Raw genomic sequence first — 23,466 nt, forward strand, 5'->3', positions numbered from 1 at the left:
ATACAAACTGCTGCTTCTGTTTCCAGTCCAGATTTCTAGAAATGAAACCCTGCCGCGGTCGCCTCCCACGCTCACGAGCGCCGCGCTTGTCTGCGACCATAGCAGAGCCACCCTGGCCTCCGCAGCTCTTCAGCCCGGTGCCCAGCCCCAGGGGCCCAAGCGGCTGCCGCTGCGGCTCTCCATCCCCCTCCTCCGGAGCACGGATCCCCTGGCAGGGGGGTGCAGAACGACCCCAGAGCAGGCTCTGCCCGAAGGTGCAGCGGCGAACAGGCCACCGAGACGCTCGAGGCTGCAGTCCAGCCTTCGGAGGACAGGGCTCGGCACGCAGCCCAGCTCCAACCTCTAGGTGCGGCTGCCGGACAGTGTATACAGAGCCATCAAGACAGCAAGCAGAAAGCAAATGGCGGCTCCCGCGGAGTGGATTTTCGGCACAGAAACCACAGCCCCGCCAACAATCCCAATCCACAAACTCTCCCTGTATAAAAAATATTCAAAAAAAAAAGAAAAAAAAGGCGGGGCGCACTGAGCTTTCTTTGCCTCGGGTACTTACAATCCACTGCTGATTACACATTCAGCTTCTCCGCCCGGAGCGAAGCGAAAGAGCGCGTGTGTTTATTTATAATGTTCAGCAAACTGGCCTCTCTTCTGTTCAGGGAAACGAAGCGCAGTGCTTGCAAAGGGACCCAGAAGAGTTAATAGGTCTCATTAGGAAACACATGGCACCACCATCCACCCGTTTTTTGGTTGGACAACATTACTAAAGAGGCCAAAGTCTAGGTCTGATCCTGCCTGGACACGTTTTAACAGCTTCAGATCACAGACCTTACTTTGATCTAAAAATCTAACCCCAGGGTCACAACTGGTGTACTTTAGAGCAAGTTTGTTTTCAATTTTTGTATGCTTACATTGTTAGGACTTCACATTTGGAGGACCATACTCTATTTTTATTGCTATCAGCTCATTTGTATAAGCACTTAATATAAGGATTCAGTGTCTAATGCGTAAATAACATTTTTGGTAATATAGTTAATAACTTTACGATATTTAGTATGAACCAAGCACTTGTAAACATGTTTTAAATATATTAACTTGTGTTTCATAGCAACCTTCCTTATAAGGAGGAAGATATAATATAATCCCCATTTCTCAGATCAGAAAACTGATGGCAGAGAGGATATATAACATCCTGTAGCTGTTAAATGGTAGAGCTGGGATGAAACCTTGGTAGTCTGACTCCAGAGTCTGCATGACTGACAGTTGTGAGACTTGGGTGAAACCCACTGTTCTCACTCATCAGTCAACACATATCAGATTCTCCCTGTCATTATTGAAATATTAAATTCTCATTTCAGAACTCTGAACAGATTGCTGCATTGTATGTTGAAAATAAACTGACCGTGAAACATGCAGTCTCGAGATTTTCATCAATCAGACCATTTTAATCCTTTTACTAGTTTAGTAAATGGCTCCTTGGTCCCATGCACAGGCACTCAGGCTATCTTCAGTTGATCTCCAACTTTCCTTTCCAACGGTCTTACCATATACTTTCTTCAATGGAATTTCCATTTTCCCATGTAAATTATCCTCTTTCTAACTAGATTCTTTGGCCTGAAGTCATGTTTCTTTTTTTACATTTTTTTATCACAGTTTGTATATTTTCATGGGTATATTAGAAACTATGGCATCCCCTCAATTGTTGGTTTGTATTGTTATTAAAACCTTTGGACATGATTTAACTTCTCATGTTTGTCTTGACTCCAAATTTTCAATAAGACTCTAAGCTCCTTAAGGGCAAAAGCCTGAATTATGCCTGAAACAAAAGGTTTAAGTTAATTGTGTTTATATATTACAGTGACAGTCCATCTGAAAATAAATATGGATGCTTCTAGAATTGAGAAAAAATACTAAGGGCCATTAAAAATATTAAGATGAGTGGCTTTGGTTTTGAATCAATAGACCATTTTGCTCAATGAGGACTTGTTCCATTGCTTTTCTGTCTTCCCAATTCATCAATAATACATTAATAAAAAAATATTTCTTGATGTCTACTATACTTGAGACAGGCTTAAGGTCATTTTTAAAAAATCTAGGTATGTGTATTCATAGTCTAACACAATTAAGTTGGATTTCTGGATTTTATCTCTCTCTGTAACATTTAACATGCAACCTTAGGAATTATGTGAGAAGTATTATGATAGTACTGGTCATCTGAAATTTTAGAGGAGGTTGGGAGCTCAATCCATGGAGGCAGGATTTAAGATGGGCCTAGAAGTCTGAGCAGCATTTAGAAAATGAGAAGAAAAGAGGGGCATTTAGACAAGAGGAAATATGGGTGTTGAAAATTTAGAAGACAGCATACCAAACATAGTTCAGTAATGAAAGATAGGAACTGTAAGGTTGGTCATGTAGGTAATATTGTAGAAAACCATAAATATCATATCAATATCAGATTCGTAAGCATTGGAAGGCCAGTAAAGGATTTTGACTTGGCAGTGATATTATGAGAAGATTGGTCTAGGAGAATTAATCTGGCACTTGTTGTGTGGATGTAACGAAGACAGATTGGAGGCAGGATATTCAGTAAGCAATTATTAGAAAATTTAGATTCAAAGACTTTAGGATTTGAAGTGCCTTCTGTAGACAGTAAGAAGAAAAAAAAAACTTAGGACTCAACTGGGTAAAGAAAATTACCCAAGAATGTGCATTTTGTTTTCAAATTTGTATTTTCACTTCAGGTCAAATATTTAAAGTTTTAAACAGATTATATTACAGTAAAAATGAATTAAAAGGGAAAAGATTAAGCTAAGGCCAATTGTTCCAAATGTACAAGTATTTTTTTTTAAACCAGAAACACACTGAAAGACATAGCTTTATGAAATGGATAAAAATTCTAGATTTCCATGGACTAAGCAGTTTTAGATTTTAAAACATCCCTTTACATTTGTGGAAAGTAGTATGCTAATAAGTAATTGCTGGCTATATTGTATTACTTGACAACTGGACTTGTGTTGTTTCCATTACATTAAATGCAGTAACAGTAAACACAAAAATAATGGCTTAAAATTGTTGATGAATTTTATTATTTTGTTGCTGAATTTATTACTAAGCTCACATCATTTTCACATCATTTAATAGATTCAACATATTTTCAAGGCTACTGACATTTCTGTTGGTTCTCAGTGGCTTTTGGTGTTTATTTACACTTGGGAAAGAACTAAAACATCTTATCAAAAGGCAATTGTTCATTTCCATTAAGGAGCCATGATATATGGGTGGTAATATGTTTTCATCAGAGTCCAAGGTAAGAAGAATAATACTCATAAAATCTAAAATGTCAGCCTACAAGATCAAGAAATTTCCTTAGTAGTGATAACTATAACCATGACTGAATTTCTTATGAAATATGTGGTAATTTCCAGGGACCAAAGGCCATTGGAGAGTGACATTGAACAAAGATCAGTTTCAATTGAGCTGGTTTGGAAACATATTTCAGAATTCCAGAAATGTTGTAAAACTTCTTGAATATCACTTAAAGCATGAAGTCTTATGAAATTTATGCACAATTATTTAACAGAGTTTCAATTGGCCCTTAATTGCTGGATGATATTCTACAGCTAGAAATTCAGTCATGTAGTCATTCATGTATTTATCCAGTGAATATTTATGGAGTGCCTATATAACTGTAGTGTAAGTGATAAATGTGGAACATGATACATTAAAAAGAGGTGTGTGGCTAAAATGCCAACAGAGATAGAACCCTACTGATCTAGACACTCATGATGGAGATTCAGTGACTTAGGCTCCTGTCTTAATGTCTTAGGCTCCTGTGAAATTATAAAAGCCCCTTAACTCTTCCACCCAATCAGACCAAAGTGACCAAATGATTCCACATACTTGTCAGTGTTGGTATGTATGAAAATGTAAATGCGATTCTTGAAAGTATAGTAGGAGAATAAAGAAATTAACAGTCAATGCCCAGGCTACTAACTTATAATGGTCTATCTTTTTGCACAGTTATGGTAGTTGAAAGTAAATAATCTTACTATTTCTAGTTACATGGCCTGAAGAGAGTTTTGATGAAAATTTGGCCCACTTTGTTGAACTTAAAAATTGGAATCCACTGGGTATATATATATATATATATATAGAGAGAGAGAGAGAGAGAGAGAGAGAGAGACATGAGTGAAAAAGATGGGTGTGCATACATGGAAAGTCATGGGTCTCAAAGTCTTGTGATTATTATGGAAACATGGGTGAAATTTCTGAGACTGTACAGTGCACTAACTTATACCTACTAACCAAACATCTTGAAACAAGGAAATTGAACAGTTATATCTAACATGTGTGCACATGTGTGCGTGTGCTCGCTTTTTCTAGGAAACATGTACATAGTGCACTGCTCCCCGGCCAGTGGAAGAAGAAATGAAGATTGTCAAGCCTTGGGAGAGTGTCACTGGTGAAGGACGTTAGTGTAGGTTAAGGTCTAATGCTATAGGCTGTTGGCATTTTTGCTTCAAATGTGATTATTTTGACAATATTTTAGAATTTAGTTATGATAAAACTCATTCCACTGATTTTATGTATTCTAATTTCTCTTTTCCTTCCTTTCTTTTCTTGCAGAATCTTGCCATTAGGGCATTCTGAAGATGAGCAAGTGTTGCTGAAGGTAAAGAAGGACTGAATTAGTAAAGGAAGGCACTAAGACAGCACAGTTAATATTTGCTGCCGTTTAATGTAGTGATTTCTATCCTGTTTCTACCTCACTGATTTTTAGACATTTAATCTAAAAGTCGTTTGGGAACTGAAATTATCTAAGCAATTATTTTGTTACTCCACTCTCTTTATGCAACACAGGCACTAAGTGAAACTTTAAATTTATGCAAAAAGAAGAAGAAGAAGATTGCAGGGGACATATTCACTGTAAAAAAATGATTATTCAATAAATACATGTAGCTAAGCATAGTATTATGTGTTAGTGATGCATACACAAACAAGAGAAGGGCAATCTGAAATTTCTGAACTGCTGTGAAGCACTTATCTTTTGTTTAAATATTAAGATTTTACATTGCTTTCAATCCTTTTAAAAGGCTACATGAAATATAAATTATAACTGAATGAAGTGAGGAAACTCTTTAATTCAAATTAATCATTTCACTTTAAGGTAACTCAAGAAAAAAGCTTTAAAAGATTATGTCTAATATTATAATAAAAATATTTATTATAAAAATTATCACATTTCTCTGTACATACCAAGACAAAAATACAATTCATACATTAATAATTTAAGTGGGTCTGAGTGTTTAATAGCCATTCCTAAAATCTTAAAGGTCTTCCGTAGACTTACATATGCCAAGGTAGACAATTTCTATTTTATTTACATACTTCATGTTATTGAGATATTAACATTTTTTCTCTCTAGTATTTTAAAGATAGTTTACAGTGTTTGGGTTAATTATATAACTGCTTAAAATCTTTGGTAAATACAGTATGTACATGCAAAAAGTTTTTGCTCACATTTCAATAAAAAATTAAAACAACAAATAGCCTTTTGCAAACAGTTTTGGGTAATCACTAAATGCATGAATCAAAGTTGCATCATCAAGAAAAGTCACTGTCTAGGACTTTTGATGATAAAATCTGAAATCCACAGGAAATAGTTGAGGCTTCTATTACCCCAACCAGAAGCACCACAACACCAGGTCATTGCAAAATTAAATACCAACACCAAATCCAACATGTAACAGTACCAATTATTTTACAATGTAGAAAATTCTAGTTTTATTTCTGTATTTCAGTTTAACATTAATTTGACACGGATGGGTTTATTATCTCATAAAACTTATCATTTTGTAAGAGCGAGAGCCATTTAAAGAAGCCACACTCTTTTGAGAGTCACCAATTCCTCCTCTTGCCAGGCATTTTTCCATAACAATGTAACTCATTACCTGGAATAATATGTGGGGGAAAATAGATGCCTGCCTTCTGCTTCCTTCCCTTCCTATCTCCCTTTCTTCATCATTCATTTTGTCTTTCCTTCTTTTCTAAGAGTAATCTGCATGAATGGCCTGCCAACCTGCAGGCCATAGTCTTCCCAAAAATACCTTGTGCATTACAGCTGTCATTCATTAGCTCTCAACCTCAATGATTTTCAAATGAAAGCATCCTGGCCTTAGAACATCTTACTTTCAGGCTACCTGTTGAAAAAGACATGCCAAGAACTATTTAAATTCTAATATTCTTAAGTGATTCAGCAACTAGAAACTTTTAACACACATGTGAATGTGTTAATGTTGGAGTGTAGAGGATATAATTAAATATATCAAAAATGCATCTTTTGTAGCCTAGAAAATGGATGCCTATGGCTTATCACCACTTCAGGGAAGAGACTAGCCCTTACCAAGTTAGATACTTAATATGCAATTTCTTCCCTGAACATTGTTTTTTTCCATCTGTTGCTTCACTTATAAACAAAGCAAGGTAAGATATCATTTGGCTCTCGCTTTGGCAAGTCTTCTCTCTCTCTTTAACCTCCAACTTCCTGAGTTCAGTGCACATTTAACAATTCACGCAGGATGAGTCACGTGGAAATAAGTGTCACTTATTGTGTGGAGTATGAACAAGACAAACAGCATAGTAAAGGAGCTGTACTGCTCAGAAGAGGTTTTCTTCTGAGTTTTTACATAGTCTGAATGCCTTGGCTGCAATGTCAAATTAATGCTGCAATGTCAAATTAATGCTGTGATTCATTCCTCCTAAAAGTGAACATTATTTTAGCCACTATCCTTTTCTCCCTAGAGCATATAAGAGTATACAAAACGTACAGGTACATAGTACAGAGTGTAAACTAAGCTCTAATTTTCTCAGGGCAGGAAAATACTGAAATCTTGACATTTGATATTCATTAAATAACAGTATCTTTTGGGGGTGTGTGGAGAGTACCAGGGTAGTATCTTGTGATGTCAACAAAAGGTCTCAACTGCTAACTGCTAGCCTTTCTCGTCATGTTTTCTCAGCTTTCCATCTCTTTATCCAAGAGATGGAAAGCTGAGTTTACTTATTCTTCAGGATCTGGAATACACTCATAAGTTATTCTCCATTATAAAACAAGGGACTGGCCATCTGTTAACTCCTGTGGTCCTGCTCTGTGTTCTCTTTGGGTCACAGAAATGACCTCCATTCCTCTTTGGAGCAATGTTTTTGTTGCTTTCCTTTGTTTTTGTGAAAACAAGAGTTCACACACAAACATTCAAGAAGCAGCACTGTCACAGACCCACTTTGATCCCATAAAATGTCCTGAGTGTCCCTCTTCACATAGCCATTTTTTCCTTTGAGAGGTTCCTTGGTTCCCTGCTTGGGATACACCAGTCGTCAGCCTCGGAACTCATCTGATAATGTTTGAAGGCTGATTTGTTAAAGACGGGGAGTTTTTCTACAGACTCAGATGATAAAGCCTAAAAGAAGAGGGGGGAAAAACATCAGACCAAAGAAGTTTTGCCTTCAAGTTTGAACTTGAAGTTTTATTCAAAATACATTCTGAGGGGCTGGGGTTATAGCTCAGTGGTAGAGTGCTTGCCTAGCATGTGTGAGGCACTGGGTTCTATCCTCAGCATCACATAAAAATAAATAAAATAAAGAGACTGTGTCCATCTACAACTAAAAAATAAAAATTAAAAACACATTCAGAGGCATTTCATGTTCAAATACATTCATTTAACTGATTTAGTAATAAAAGCATACCAATGTTCCAGTGTGCTAGGCATTTTTGAAAATAAAACTAAAATATAAATATTATTTCCATCTAATAAGAGCTAAAATAGCACATATGCAATTATAAATTAGGGAAAAGAATTTACTTTTAGTATTTACACATCCTTTGTTTGAATATTGCTGATGTGATAGAATTGATTAGCAAAGCTATTATTTCCAGGGAAAAACCAGTCTGGCTATGATAGAATGAGGGTCCTAATCTGATACCATTAATCTACTAAAAGGCTCTTTTCCAATAGTTTGAAGACTTTTCCCCATTTCATAAATGAATGCATTAACTATTTCAGACAGTTAAAGGCCATTTGGCATTTAATTCTGATATACAAAATGGGAGCCTAGGAGCTTAATGTTTTAGCTGCTACTCTGTAAATGTATTTTCAGCTGAAATAGTTGGCAAATGATTAACAGAATCAGGGCAGTGATCTTAGTAAATAAATTGAGCCTTTTTCAGATATAGGAAAAAACATGTACTAAATTTTAAAGTTCAAACAGGAAATGCCAGCCATCCCACTGACAGCTTGTGAGCAGATTACCTTCCCCTGGATTTCTAATAAGGTCAGTTTAAGGTCTCCACGTGTCTTGATTTCTGTTGCCTTTTAGGCTACAACATTATTTGCATATGTTTCCCCACAAATTTAAGTAAAACAAAAGCACAGCTTCCCTCACAGATGCCAAGAGGAATTGCCTTAAGAAATTCCCATGAGCATGTCCTCACTCTGAAAGTCAGGTAACTGCTTCTTGGGAAACAATTTTGGTCACCTGAGGCAGGAAGCATGACCCAGCTTTCTGTTTTGGTAAATGACAATATTAACTAACATGTGTGAACACACCCAAATAGAAAACAGAACAACCTGTGCTCATTATTTGCATTAATTCAGTTTGTGTAATTCACTCTGGATCGTAGAACCCAAAGCTGTAAAAGAAAAAACAACCATTAAAAGGCTACCTTTAAGTAGATGATAGCATCTGTCCCGTATCCTGACAAAGAGTAGAGATTCAAATCTCCTTGAAAGTACTTGGCGTAAAGACGAGAAATTGGCAAGCCGTAACCAAAACCAGCCTAGAGAGGGAAGGTTAATTATTAGTGAAGAAGTGGACATGATCATTAGAATATGATCCTCACTGATGCTGATGTCCTAGCTCCTAAGTAAGTAAATTCTGGTTCCTATCAGAGACTCCTATTTGAATTGCTTCTCTTTGTTTAGTTTGCTTTGTCATTCCTTCTCATATCCCTCATGCCTAATTTAACTAAATTGATTAACTTGCCTAAATACTCCCTTGTAATTCTTGCTCTACACCTAGAACTAGGGACTGGGATGAATTCAGCCACACAATTGGTCTCACCAAAGGTGCATTCCGGGAATTGTCCATCACGGGTGTTGGTGCAGTGGAGTACATGTAGCTGAAGAGGCGGTCTGTAATCCTCAGGGGAACACCACCTCCTCGGTCTGAAATCTTAAGCAAGCAAACAAGTCATTAGAGCTACATATTAAAAACCATGTACATCTGTCTCTGTAAAAATGTCTTTCCTTCATTTAAAAATCACCTGGTATAGATGACTTGAATCATTTGCCCAAAGCAGAAAGCCTCATTATTACTGACCCTTTCCAATTCTCTCAAGAGAGAACCAAAGAAAAGCAGAAACTGGTTACCTTAATTGTAACGTCTTCTTTTCCCAGGACAACAATCACCTCAACTGGTGTGAGGGAAGGGCAACTTTCCTGGTGTTCAACAGTTGCCCTCATTGCATTCTAAAGAAAACAAAACCATAAGGAATTCAATGGCAGAAGAACGAAGGACAATAAATAACTACTTTTTATGTTTAAAATAAAAGCAGCACAGAGACTAATTCAAAGTTTCTATTTTTTTTAAGTTAGTGGTAAAACAGCTCTGTAAATAGCCATTTATGAATGTATCATGTAGGATGTATAATGAAAAATATTCATTTACCATGTAATATAGCTCTTGGGAGTAATGTCTAATGGAAAAACAATTCTGCTAGCTGTCAAGTTCTTATTTGTAAGCTTAATTTAAATGTAGAAATTGGTTTTTATAGTCCATTTCCTGGCTCTCCCTTTTCGGTCTTTCCATTACATTTTACATCCAGGCACCAAAGACTATTACATAACAAATGAACAGTGAATCATTGAACCAATTTATTGGCTTTTATAAAATTTGCTGGAAAAAGGTTGTTACTATTTAAAAGGACAGTCAATAATTCTAAATTAAGTTTCAATTTGCATCTGAACTTTTACCAGTAAAGGCAAAATAACTATGAGTTGGATCATTCAATTTAAAAATAATTCAAATCCAAAAAAAAAAAAAAAATGTATCCTTTGTCCTTTAACACAGAACAAACTTAAACAAGTTTGGCCTACTGGCTGAATATCCTGCAGATAAAATCTTGGGTTATTTACATCATTTTCCTCTCTCGCCACCTTTTAGTATATTTTCTGCTTTCTGGTTTCTATATAATATTAAGATCTATTCACTCATTAATGGAAGTGAAATAAAATAGATGAGATGTTTGTAGTTCAGTCAATAACTCATTGCAGTAATATTAGAATAAGTTAAGAAACAGTACATTTTGAAGAGTTATGTCAGAGTTAGGGGCAGATTTTACTGTTTGCTTATTTTTTTTTTTTTTTTTTAAGTTTCCTCCTCTCAGTCCAGGGGACTTTTTGGAAAGTATCACAAAGCTTCAGGTGTTTCCTAGTTTTCAATTTTTGTTCTTGATTGTTTGTTTTTTGGTTTAAGTTCAGAATTTTAGTTTAATCTTAGAACCCATGAAAGGATTGATCCTTAGCATCTGGTTACCTAAGACTGGAAACATTGGAATCCTCTGAGAGTTAGTTAGAATTACAAATTCTCAGACCTACAGAATCCAGATCTTTAGGGCGTTCAAGCATATGCTTTTTTACAAGCCCCCCAGAAGACACTAGTGCATGCTAAAGTTTGAGAAGCACTGTTCTAGGCTTGTTAGGGAAAATGTAGACTGTGGGCAAGCAGCACCACTAGTAGGCTTGTTGGAAATTCAGCATCTCAGCCTCCACCCAGACTGACTGAATAAGATTTTGCATTTTAACAAAATCTCCAAGTGATTCATATACACTGTAAAGTAGATCACTGAAGAACTGTCCTCTGAGCATATTCTAGACTAAGAATGCAGCCATATCACCAACAGTAACTCTGAGTTTTAGCCTCTCAGATTTGCGCTGGACCAGCCTTTGGGGGAAAAGGTTACAAGGCCTAGTTCACTGAAGCATTCACCCTGTGACCTCTCTTAATGAATGAATAAATGACAAGTGCTTTTTTGGACAACTGGAAAAATAATGGGAACATCTTCTTGGCTCTAAAGCATTGAGACACCGTGAATCATGTTGTGTGTTTTCAAACATGTTGATGCTCACATACAGTGAGCTTCACGTACTTTTGCAAATATTGGCTCTATAGCTTCTTACTATTAGTAAGCACAGAAGTAACAGTGGAGAATATATGGAGGGTCTTGTTGAGAGGGGAAATAAAAATATAACCCGTGAGCTATTTTACATTTAAAGACAAAAATCACAACTGTTGTAGAAGATCATACCTTGAATAATTCAAAGAGCATATGATGAAGGTGAGAAGGAACATACACGATGTGAATTGGCTGGCCTGGAAATTTTCCTGGAAAGAGCAGAATCTTTTAGAATTAGAAAGCAAATATTTTGCTAAAATAAACTTCCATATCTACTTGATTAATAGTTTTGATTAACACAAGTTGGAATATTCCCCATCTTCCCCAGCTGAAAGTCCTGCCATAGAACTTGTCTTCTTAAACAATAAAGACAACTGGCTTATTTTCAAAATGTTGTTCCAGCTGCTTTATTTTTTTTTTCATTTTTCTACAAATACATAAAGTTCAACGAAGTATGAGAGAAAAATATTATAAATTAGATTATATGACTCACCCCCATCTTGAACATATTTATATCGGACAATTTCAGTGTTAATATTATATGTATTTGGAGCTGGGGTTATAACTCAATGGCAGAGTGCTTGCCTAGCATATATGAGGCACTGGGTTTGATTCTCAGCTGCACATATAAATGAGTAAAATAAAGGTCCATTGATAACTAAAAAGTATTTTTTTAAAATATTATATGTATTTTAAGATAGAAGAAGAAATATCTGTTTTAATGGTATAACAGTGAAATTAATTTTAATTTTTTTAATGCATGGTAGAAGAACACAACTGATTTTTCTATCACCCTAACATTAAATCTTACATGCTAAATATATTTGAAATTTACCAATAGGCTAATGTAAACAGAGAAACACAAACCTCATGAGACTGTTTTGAAAAGAAAAATAAAAGTATTCTTTGGTGTCCCAGGCCTTGGCAAAGATTGAATCAGAAAACACAAGGTCTGGCACAATCTGCTCTTTATCAGACAGTTCAAGCAGTTTATTTACAAGTATTATGCAACAATGCAGCTTATGTTGAGAGATGTTTTTCAATCTTTATTTATACCCATGCTTTATCTAATTCACTTGCATTTTCATGTTCCCAACCTACTCTTAATTTGAGCAACTTGATTTTAAATTTTGTACCTAACAAAAATTGTTCCTATATAAGTGTTACATGAAAAAAAAATGTTTACTTTGAATGGAAAAGAGAAAGTCATTCCAATATAAACATTCTGTCTTGCTTTGAGATACAACTATTTTCTAGAACAGAATGGGACAAGATAAAAAAAAAAACACCTTGCATTCATCATATAATTATTTTAATCACTGTGGGATGACCTTGTCTTGTCAGAGTTGAAGTATGTTCTGCTTCCTAACAGTGATATATACATACAGTACATTTTTTTATGTGGTGGTAAGAACATTTAATATAAGATCTATTTTCTTAAAAAAAATTTAAGTGTGCAATACAGTATTGTTAGTATGCACATATCTGATATCTAGAACATATTTATCTTGCATAAATGAAATTTTTGACCTGTTGAATAGCAAACTCCCCATCTCCCTTTCCCCTCAGCCCTTGGCAAACACTATTCTACTCTCTGCTTCTGTGAGTGTGACTATTTTGGATATCTCATGTAAGTGGCATAATGCAGTATTTCCTAGTGCAATTTAAAGTATTTTTGTTTCCAAGTCTGATTAGGGACCTCTTTGAAGATATCTCCACTGCTAAGTGGCTCTCCCTGTTTCTGGTCTCCTTATCTTTCTTATTCTAAAGTAAGCAATCTTTTCTTGATCTAAGATCTTGGAAGCTAGGTGCTACTTTAAATTCATAATTATTTGTTTAACCATTCTTCTTTTTGAATCATCATTAACAATTTAACATGCACAATTAGAGGTTTCCAGCTGAGATAGTTAAAGAGAACCTTGGCTCCAAAAAAATGAGTACAAGTTCTAGGCAAGTTCAGAAGAGGAAAAAAAAAAAAAAAAAGAACACAAAAGTTGTTTTATATTTACAAGAAGGAATTAGACTGGAGGAATAGTGAATTTTCTATAGGCCAAAATATAGTTTATTTATAGCTTACCATTTACTTGTGTGAGCTTCAATTCTGGAGATGTTAAATAATACTGATCACAGAGCATTTTTGAACTCTCGAAGGCATCTGGAATAGAATTTTTTTTCAAAACAAAATGAAATGAATTTATGCCAAGTACTGTTTTCAAGTAATCTTCAACATGCATGGTACCCTGGATCTAAAATATTCACTGCAGCATAGCTTTATATATATGAAAAATGTCTTTTTAATATTTTATTGGGCAATATTTTATTGAAGTTGTAGTTGTAGAATTAGGAATATATATATATTTGAGAGATCAAATATAATATACAAGAATGTGACATTAGCCATTTATGTTTAAATTTTTTATAATATTATAAATGAATGTTCATGCTTCTTACTCTTAAAAGCAAAGGACTTTGATGGCAGTATTTATAACAATACAAACAAAATACTATGAACATAACTTCATTTGCAGTCACCTCAGTTATAGATATGTCAATAATTTATCATATATTTTCAATAAAGGAAATTCAGAAATTTAGAAATTACCTTGGACCACTGCTACCACATCACATTTGGGATCAATGCTTCCAATGTGGCTGGGGTTTCCTGTCTGTGAGTCACTAAATATAAGAACTGTTGAAAAACAAAAATATGTTATAGTAAAATGCAAGACAGTGATTAGAATTACCACTGAGAAAGACTGTGACCCACTGGTTATTAGAATGCACAGTTATAGTCTGGCTTATAGTTGATACCCATATCTATGTATCACGATCAAGATAACTTACTGTGCTGGTTCATCAGCATCCGAGTAGAAATACGGTTCATATAAAATCGATCCAAAAAGTACTGAAGACTTTGATTGGTGACTGGGTCAACTGTACAGGCATCTTTGTACTCTAAGATTCCTTGTGCCATTGTAGGTACTACATTGTGGTGTCTATTTCGAACTTTGATGAGTGTATCTACAAAGCTAAGCCATAACATTAACAGTTAACATAAGTTACATAAATTTCATCTACTTCTTTTTCTTAGATTGTTTTAAAGAAAGCTAAAGTTTTTTTTTTTTTTATGGTACCCATCTAAGTTTAAACAAATAAAATGATAAAACGCTGGGGTGAAGATTCACTACAGATTCTTCTAGTACAGTAGAGGAGATAGTTTCATAAATAGATTTATTTTATATCCATGTTACACATAAAACTACTAGCTCTGTGACTGGTACATTGATTTAGGCATTCATTAAGCCTTCTCTTTAAAAAATTATTGAAATCCAAGATGACTCTGGAATATCATTGTGAAAAATGTCTCAAAATTTCTTGTCAGATGTAGGAAACATCTGAACTCAACTTATTTAGGTAGTTAGAAACTGTCAGTTACTCTGAAAGTAAGTGCATAATCTTCAATGCCACTGAGATGTATTGAAATTATTTAATAGTGCAAATCTAATCATTGGAATAAATTTATAGTAAAAATGGAATTCCTTGAGGGGGAAGAAAACCTCAAGACCTATACATTTATTCATACTCAGTACCAATTTTCAATGCCATATTTATTCACTTCTAAAAGCCCAATAGGCCAAAATTTGTCATCTGTAAGGGATTGGAAATTTATTATTCAGAGTTGGAATTCCTTTAATTTAGGTCTGGAAAAAATCTTAGGATTATGTCTGAAAATAGCCAAAGTTTTAAACCCTTATTCTACTGCATAGAGCTTACTCTGACAAATTTTTCTGGTCTTCTGGGCTTTTCTCATGGAATTCCACCAACTCCATCAGGCTCTGGATATACCTGTAGAGTAACAATATGCTGTGTTTTAAAATCAACACTCGATACAAATGGCTGAAAATAAAATGCCTTATTTTCCCAAATGATTTGAAAAGAAAAACCAAGCATTATGTTCAAAATTAAAACTTTCCTTTACAACAGTTGAAAAATAATAAGTTAAAAATGTAAAAAGCTACAAATTTCAATCCTCAACTTTCTAGCTTAAAAGTTTAGCTTAAAATGATTTTTTAGCTATTTCAGATCATTATTCATTTCCTGACTATTAGCAAAGACACTTGGAAAGGATTTTTTTTTTTTAGAAAATGTTTTTTACTTTTTTCTAGTATTTTTTTCTATAGGAGAGTAGAAGTCTTGAAGACAGCAGTAAATACTACAGATTAAATACTTGTGTCGGTCTGTAACTGTTTCATGGGTGTGTATGATACATATATTTCCTGAATCAATGAATACAAAGCTGTGCAGTGAATGGATAAGGGTGACATTCTGGTTATCCTGGCTTTGTTCTTTAAAAAAAATTGCTCTTTTAGGTTACTTACCTTCTCTAAGTATCAGTATTCTTATTGCAAAAGTGACACAAACTGAGTGCTGGCTGTGTACAGCTAGGTACTGTTCTAATTTACTTAAATGCATTACCTCACTTAGTTACATTCAAACATCTCTTTGACTCCTACACTTACTCTCTTTAATAACAGATGGGGGATTGAGGCATAGAGGGTTTTAAGCACCTGCCATGGATTCCACAACTAGAGAGGCAGAAGCAGGATTTCAACCCAGAGCTTACTCTGTAACTCAGTGTTAAGTAACAAAGATTAGGCTCTCTATAAATAGTCATTTTAATCTATTTCTAGGCATAGGATTTCTTTGGCAAACTCCATGTACTATTTTGTAAAGAACAAAATTGAAATTGCATATGTTGATTATTTTTCAAATTTCTCCCAGAAGTCAAAATTATATTGTAAAGAAATCTACATTTTTAGGATAAAAATCCCTATTTATAGTTTCATAACTGCCCTAATGATAATCGATATTAATAAAAAAATTCTTTACATCTTTCAAAAGTTTACTGTTTCAGACCACCTGTTTTCTGATTATGATTTTACTACAGTACAAAACGCCATCTTTGAGTCATTGTTTTAAAACTCAAAACTTCAAAATAGTTCACCACTTACCAGCTTTTAACCAACTGCACTGAAGAAGTATTTATTAATCGATCAGGGAGGACATCAATCTCCTTTAGGATATTGGCTAGTCTCACTGGCAATTCTTGTCGCAAAAATGAAAAAGAAGTTCTTTCACATGCATTGTCTGAACCTATAATAAATGAAATTCGTTTAGTTTTTGGATAAAAAATAATACTTAAATGATATAACTAAAATCATTAACTATCAAATATTGAAAACACAAATATTATAAAATTATATTTCACTGAGTTGAGTTACTCTTTCTAGGTAATTCAGGAGCACATATCTTTATTGTTTTTTTCTTTCTTCTTTTTTCTAAAAAGTCACTAATATAGGAGAATTCTTTTCTTTTTCAAGAGACTATGTTCCCAAGAAGTAAAAACATCCCACAGTTCTTTATATTCATAAAAGGATCAGACAACAACACAACATTCTTTAGTGAGTTTAGACTGAATTCGGAGTGGGGGGGAGAAGGAGATGGAGTGAAAATGGAGATGTTTCCAGACGAGCAATAAATAATGTTTCATTTAAACCCTTGAAACTCATAAAACTGCTGCGGCAGGTATATAAATATTTTCAGCAATAATTCAAATATATGGAAAACTATATTGGTGAAAAAGACAAAGTCTGTTAGGAATACAGAAAGATGTACCCTGGAAGGGGTAGAATCCATTAATTGGAGGGTACTTTATAATATTAGGAATCTTCTCCCGAGAAGTACACTGTTGTGAAGGAGGGGACAGTTTCTAGTCCATTGTTAAATGGTGACTGGAAGCTAAAAATATTTTAACTCAAAGATTTAGGCAGATATTAGAGAAAGGTAAGCTGAAATCGTTCAGTATCAGCAGGGCTGCAAGTGGCCTTGACCTGTAAGCGCAAACTGTCAAGAGAGTAGCCACATCTAGGAAAAGGCCAGGTGCGCAGACCTTAAGGTTCCAGGACCTCACGGCAGAGTGGACCCCTGTTGGTTGCTTAGCCTTGATACCAGCCCTTCCTATACCGGGGCAGAAAGTTATGGCAGCTCCCCAGTGCTAGTGCCACCCGGCCTGGATCTTACATCCCCTCTCACCAAAGTCCAGCAGCTGCTTCATGGAAAGCGGGGAGGGGCTGTAGCGAGAGAAAAGTTCGACCTCCCGGGGTACCAGGCCAACGCTGCTCAGGGAGCCGGTGCTGCGCATAGCGAAGCGGGCCGCCTTCATCTTGACGCCCACCGAGCTTGGCAGGGACTGGTGCTGGCGAAAGCTGCTGGGAGCAGAACTTGGGACCAAGGAGGGGACGCGGTGTGTCCAGGCGAGAACCGCAGGTGCACCGTCAGGCTCGGGTTTGGAGGGTGCTGTAGAGGAGCCAGGCAGTGAGACCCAGGTGCAGTGGCCCAATCCTTGCGTCTTCCCACCCTAGCTGCCTTTTATTTGTCTCTCTGCACTCTCCACCCTCAAGCCCAGCCGGGAGGAGTCACTGGGACTTGGAAACGAGTCCCGAACTTGGGGCGATGCCAATCAGCTCAGAAAAGGAACTTTTGGCCCCGCCCCCTGGCCTGGGTCACCAAAGAGTGGCACAGTGACCACGTAGGGGCCTGGCACTGGCGGAAGGGCAGAGTGGGACGGTGGCCAGAGAAGCGGAAGCTGGGGACAATGTGGGCTCAAGATCACTCTCTGGGGACCGGGACCCAAGTCGCGTGGGTTGGGGGCCCGCCCAGGCTCGTCCTTGTTTACAATTCCGAAGCTGTCTCAATGTCACGCATTCCGGACCTGAAACAGTTTCCAAGAGTCGGCACTCAGAGAAGCTTATTGGTCCTCGCTCAGAGCGGGACTTTTACAGTAGCCAGTCATCTGCGAACAAAAGTATGGGCTTCCCTGCATTGGACAGAGAAAGGAATGGACAATCTAGAGATTTCCCCGCGTTTCCCCATTAGCAAACTGCGCACACCTCGGGAACTGAAAGTTCCTTTTGCTTTGACTTTAGGAGCTGCCAAAGGGAATCTACTTTTTTTCCCCTTGGGGGGAGGGGGGAAGACCATCAATTCGTTTATCTCCAGTAAACACTTCCCCCCCCCCCCATTAGATTTATCTCTTTATTTAAAAAGTGAAAAAAAAAGTGATCAATTCGTTACTTTGACTCACCTTTTTCTCCCATCAGAAAATTTCATCACTCTCTCCCCTTGTATGAAATGTCCTTACACTAAATCTTTGCCCGAGGCATTCTATTCTGCCTTCAAATGTCCTGCACAAACTATCTGCCCCAAGAGGTTTTTCCTGATTGCTCCTCTGCCGTCCTTCTTCCACATATGGCCTTTGTCACTCATGTAATTACAACATACTCTAGTTGTTTAGGTTCTTATATTATCGCATCTTCCTGATCCTGCTCCCCTAAAAGAGATCAGAATAGGAACTTTTCTGATGAGTCTTTGGGATTGTTACCCTGCTTTGTCACTACTCAATATGCATTAAATTAGAACATTCCTCCTAACATTCTTCTCCTCTCCCTACACCTTCTACATTCCCTAAAGGGAATGGAGAATGAAGCCACAGGGTTGGGGTAAGCTGGTAGTAAGAAATTTGGTTACTAATGAAATGGAATGGGACCTAATGAGTTTAAGATGTTGTTTGCTATACAAGATCCCATTTGGCCTCCTGCCCCTGCATTTAATAAGCAGCCTGGGAGAAGGGGATTCTGAAAGTCATAGGTGAACCTCGACTCCATTGTCACTCTTTGCCTTCTTTCTCTAGGAGATCTCCTTCAGTTATAGGACTAATACCCAATTTCTTTCTCTAATACAGACTTTCTCATGAGAGCCAAATTCCTATGCTTTATTAACTATTTGACTTCTCCACTTGGATGTCTAATCAGCATAAATTTTGCTCCACCCAAATCCACCACTATTACTGGGGTTCTGAGCTTGTCCTGTCAAGCTCTCTGTAATTTTTGTTACCTGTGTATAGGCACCATATTTACTTTCCTACAATTTCCCAGTTTGTTATTGCTCATAAATCTTCCAGGATTTTTGACTCCCTTTGGTCCCCAAATATTTTGCTGAGACTTAAGAAAAATAGCCTTATGAAGACATCCGACTATTCTAATCTTCTTAATTATGAGAATGGGGCTTAGCTTTTTAAAGACAGTGAGAGATGATTCTGGGGTGCATGAAAAGACTCCAGCAGTTGCACTTGGGTGAGACAGAAAAAGAAAAGAAAATGCATCAATTCAAAACAACAGCTCAAGCATTTATCTTAAGTTGAAACAGTTGTGTGAACATAGCAAATTCCAAACTGCATCTCCACTTGTACATAGGTTTTGATACCACCATAATTTATATTTTGGTACTTGGAATCATTTATTTAACATTTACATAGTGCTATGAAGCAAAGACCTGTGTTTAAGAAACCAAAAGATGAAATAAGACTCACTTTTATGAAGCAAACAAATTTAAGGCAAAATCCCCTCTTTTCCATGAAAATCCTGGGAGAGAATCCCTCCCCTTTTTTTGTGGTGCTGTGGTTGAACCCAAGGCCTCATACATGCTACTAAAGCTCTCTACCACTGCACTACCCCACCCCTCCACCAATCCATGGATTACATCCTTATGTGAGGTCACAAATAGACAAAAATACATACTGCAAAGAATTATACTCTGATTTGCATAGGGAAGGCAAAGGAAATTATGTAGTGCAGGTAGATGTAGGAAATATGAAAGTCCCATTTGATGAAGTCCATTTAGTGCTCAACCTCACTTACCCTGTCAGTTGTGGGATGATTAAAGATCAAGTGGAGTCATATGATGTTCACAGAGGTGACTAAGAACTAAATGTGAACTGAGGTCACCCAAATTTTGTCTCCATGTTATCCCATTCAATAATATTTACCACAATTGCTCTCAGAGTACATTGCATTCTTCTAGGTCATTTCTGTATGATGGGAACTCGTGTTATAATTGGCACCATTGATGTTAGCTGGGCTGGAAGGGTCAGGTCACATTGTTACCCAGTTGGCTGAAAATGTGATGTATTACTATGATTAAAGAGTGGGCTGGGGAGAGAGTGGCATATCTATTCTCAGCTACAGATCATTGAGATGATCCAGTTGGGACAAAGGTGAAACAAAAAGACTATTTGAGGACAGTGGAAGTGAAAAAAAAAATCCATATATTCATTTGAGTAAGGGTAAACCATGAGAAGACTATGAAATGGTTACTGTTGGGAGGAAGAATCAAAGCTAACACTTTGCAGATACAGCAACACAGCAACCCTGCATGAGACACCCAATTTCTTGAAATTTTGAGGTAAACTCTTACCTAGCACAAAATAAGTCTGTCCAGCTTACTTGGAAAATCTAATATAAGGCTGGGAATGAAAGGCACAATATTTTTAGAGGGTGGGAGATGACCAATTTGACAAAATGCATCAAAATCCTTAAAGAGAAGCCTATTCTATTTTCCCACCTCCATGAACATACTCCAAGGAAGCAACTAAAAATATACATAATTTGAACTACAAAGCCACAGTGGAAAGATTAATGGATTTAAGGTTAAGACATGAATAGCAAATTTGAAGAAAGCATTTGCATAATATGCAACAAATGATTATTTAAGAGTGGTTATTCAAGTAGGGAACAAAAAGGTCATGATCTGTTCTCTCTCGGAGATTATAGACTTCTGGGGAAATAGCTATTACCAAAGAAAATGGACAATAAGACTGTGTATTAAATTGGGACAAGCACTATAAAGAAAATTCGCACAAAGAATATAATGGACTAGAACTACCTTAGATTTGGTGGTCAGAGTTGTTCTTTCTGAGATAATGACAACTAAATGAGATGGAACAGCCTTCTATTGCGGATGACAGCAAATGCTGGTGAAACATATTGGTGGAGACATTGGGGGAAAGCAGAGGCTAAATCACCACTTTGTCTCTGCTGTTTCTTATAATCATGCTAACTTAGAGGATATCAGGTGCCAGGAGCTGGACTAAATGCCTTTGTGGATGTACCAACACCTCTTCTCAAGTACTCCAGACTCATAGTAGATGATGGGAAACAATGGTCAGCTATTTTATAATTTACAAGACTTTCATTCAATCCCTAGATTACAAAAAGCTGTAATTAAATGCATTAAGACAACAGTTCACAAGAAAGTTTTGACCAATGTACCATGTTAGTTATGATGGTATTGGTGGTAATGGTAATGGTTCCTGACAGTGAGTGATGCTATCGATGCTAAGGAGCATGTGGAGGAAGAGCTACTATGTTGGTGATCAGGAACTTTTACCTCTGAGAATCAGCACTTAGGATGACCTTAGAAGAATGAGGAAAATTTTGGCAAATCATTGATAGGCAGTGAGAAAAAAAAATCATCCAAGCCTTGGCAAAATTACAGATTTGGAGCTAGGGATACATGAGTGGAGTAATAACCAATGTAGTCTAGAAAAACCTGAGACAGGAGGGAATGGGAGAATGTGCTCCCTGCTCAAATTTGTTAACAGTTAAATAATTCAATTCAACTGAACTTTTTTTGAACACCTGTGCTTTGGCCCCTATGATTGATGGTAGAGATAAACAGTGAAGAAGGTATAGTTTCTTTTTTCAAGGATAGGAGAAAGACATGAGTAATATTTTTTAAAATATGATGCACATAAAGTATGTCTGGGAGAGGCAATGAGTCAGGGAAGTCTTCCTTGATAGAGGAGACATGTAAGTTATAAAGGTTGAATAAACATTGATAGGCAGATGAAGAGGAAGGGTATTGGGCCTGACCATCGTGAGAGGGAATGAGAGGAAACTTCTTGTTTGGTAGGCTCTGTGGGCTTTGTCAAATTTGAGAATGAAGATTTAAAAAAAAAAAAGTTCTCTGATGTTCTAAGCCTGTAATACTGGAAGGAAGTGATTTCATTAATAAAGTCAAGGCAGCCAAAAGGGTCAGGAGGAAAGGATTATGTTGATTGGAAGATAATGTGAGTGAGGAGTGATCGAGTGATATTCTATCCAATTTCTTTACACAAGGCTCCCCTCCTATTTAGCTTCCAACTGTATCTCACTTTTTTCCATACACAATATTTCCTTCTAGGGTAGCCCTTCGTTTTATTCTTGGCCTTCTTAAACTTATCAAGGCCAAAATCTTTCACCTCCCTAATATCATACCTTAGCAAAAACATTATTCCTTTCTTTTGCCAATGTTATTTAAAAAAAGCAAATGAATCCAGAATCCTGAAGCTAATACCTCTTGAATTTGGGGGTGGAGGGAGGGTGATGAAAATAATTTTTGTTTCAGCTCCTAAAACAGGCTTTTTTTCTCTTTTTTTTCCCCTTGAGAAATTTCCCAATTATGTTTGAGGTTTGTTTTACAAAGCGATAAAGAAAGAAAGGTGAGCAAAAGAAAATGAACAGTTAACTGAAGAAGAAAAATCAATGCATAATAAGCAAATGAAAACAACCTCAAACTAATGAGTAATTAGGAAAATAAACAGAAATAAAACAGACAACATTGTTCTATCATCAGATTGGGAAAAAAAAATGAAAAAGTCTGATAGCATCTGTTAATAGGGCCTGAGGAAGTGAATATGGTTCTGTGCTATTTGTGTGAGTGTAAAATTGGCAAACTTTTTTTGGAAGGCAATTGGCAGAACCTATAGAAATATCAAGGATGGTTATCCAAGGTGTCAATCATTCCACATCTACAAACCTATCCTACAGTTTTACCAATGGAGAACATAAATATATATGTATAAAGTCATTCATTTTACTATTAACTATATGAACAAAAATTTGAAATTGAACTTGTGTATCCATGAAGGAATGGGTGATAATCTGTGGCTGTCTACTAATTATATACTCATGTATCAAATGTTATGCAGAAAATATAATGAATGAGCTAAGTTTTTTGCAGCAATCTTGGAGGTCTGCGGCTCTGATCTTTCAAGGAAGAGTTTGTTGTCAGTTGCAAGGAATTCAATAGCTGACAGCCTTCAGCACCAACATGTTTGGGCTCCACACAGCAGTTGAGCTGAAGCCACACCCTTCCCACACAACCCCTAGTGAAAGATGAATACCTAGAAGGACCTGGCCACTTCTCCTCAACAGAGGACTCATCTGATGGGAAATTTTTTTTTGTTTTGGAGGCCCCTGCTGGGTAGCTGAGGCTTTTTCAGATCTGTGTCTCAGTCTGAGTCTGCCCTGCTCAATATTGCTTCCCTGTCCTCTTTCCTTTCATCTGCATCATAGTTGGGAAAA

At 36.6% G+C, this 23,466-nt stretch overlaps 1 protein-coding gene across 2 annotated transcripts; it reads right to left on the bottom strand.

Annotated features, from left to right (window-relative positions):
- Positions 1-5,193: 5,193 nt before the first annotated feature.
- Positions 5,194-17,631, bottom strand: Pdk4 (pyruvate dehydrogenase kinase 4). 2 transcript variants are annotated; one of them, XM_015488232.2, is made up of 11 exons: positions 17,318-17,630; positions 16,237-16,378; positions 14,999-15,070; positions 14,069-14,253; positions 13,827-13,913; positions 13,302-13,379; positions 11,357-11,433; positions 9,420-9,518; positions 9,112-9,222; positions 8,714-8,827; positions 5,194-7,451 (listed from the first exon to the last, which is right to left on the bottom strand). In XM_015488232.2, exons 1-11 carry the CDS (start codon positions 17,445-17,447, stop codon positions 7,308-7,310), a joined length of 1,239 nt encoding a protein of 412 aa, XP_015343718.1. In that variant the 5' UTR covers positions 17,448-17,630; the 3' UTR covers positions 5,194-7,307. The 2 variants fall into 2 exon arrangements, with proteins under 2 accessions (XP_015343718.1, XP_048641920.1); XM_048785963.1 differs by lacking the exon at positions 8,714-8,827 and having other exon boundaries at positions 7,431-8,680; positions 17,318-17,631.
- Positions 17,632-23,466: the final 5,835 nt, after the last annotated feature.

This window comes from Marmota marmota, unplaced genomic scaffold (assembly GCF_001458135.2).
Source record: "Marmota marmota marmota unplaced genomic scaffold, marMar, whole genome shotgun sequence".
Taxonomy (NCBI): domain Eukaryota; kingdom Metazoa; phylum Chordata; class Mammalia; order Rodentia; family Sciuridae; genus Marmota; species Marmota marmota.

Bases quoted from the DNA above. Each gene is read 5' to 3' on its own strand.
- Pdk4 (XM_015488232.2), bottom strand. From the start codon at position 17,447: ATGAAGGCGGCCCGCTTCGCTATGCGCAGCACCGGCTCCCTGAGCAGC. The intron at 16,379-17,317 runs GTGAGAGGGGAT...CATTTATTATAG, and splicing joins GAAGCAGCTGCTGGACTTTG to GTTCAGACAATGCATGTGAA. The intron at 11,434-13,301 runs GTAAGCTATAAA...TGCTCTTTCCAG, and splicing joins GAAGCTCACACAAGTAAATG to GAAAATTTCCAGGCCAGCCA.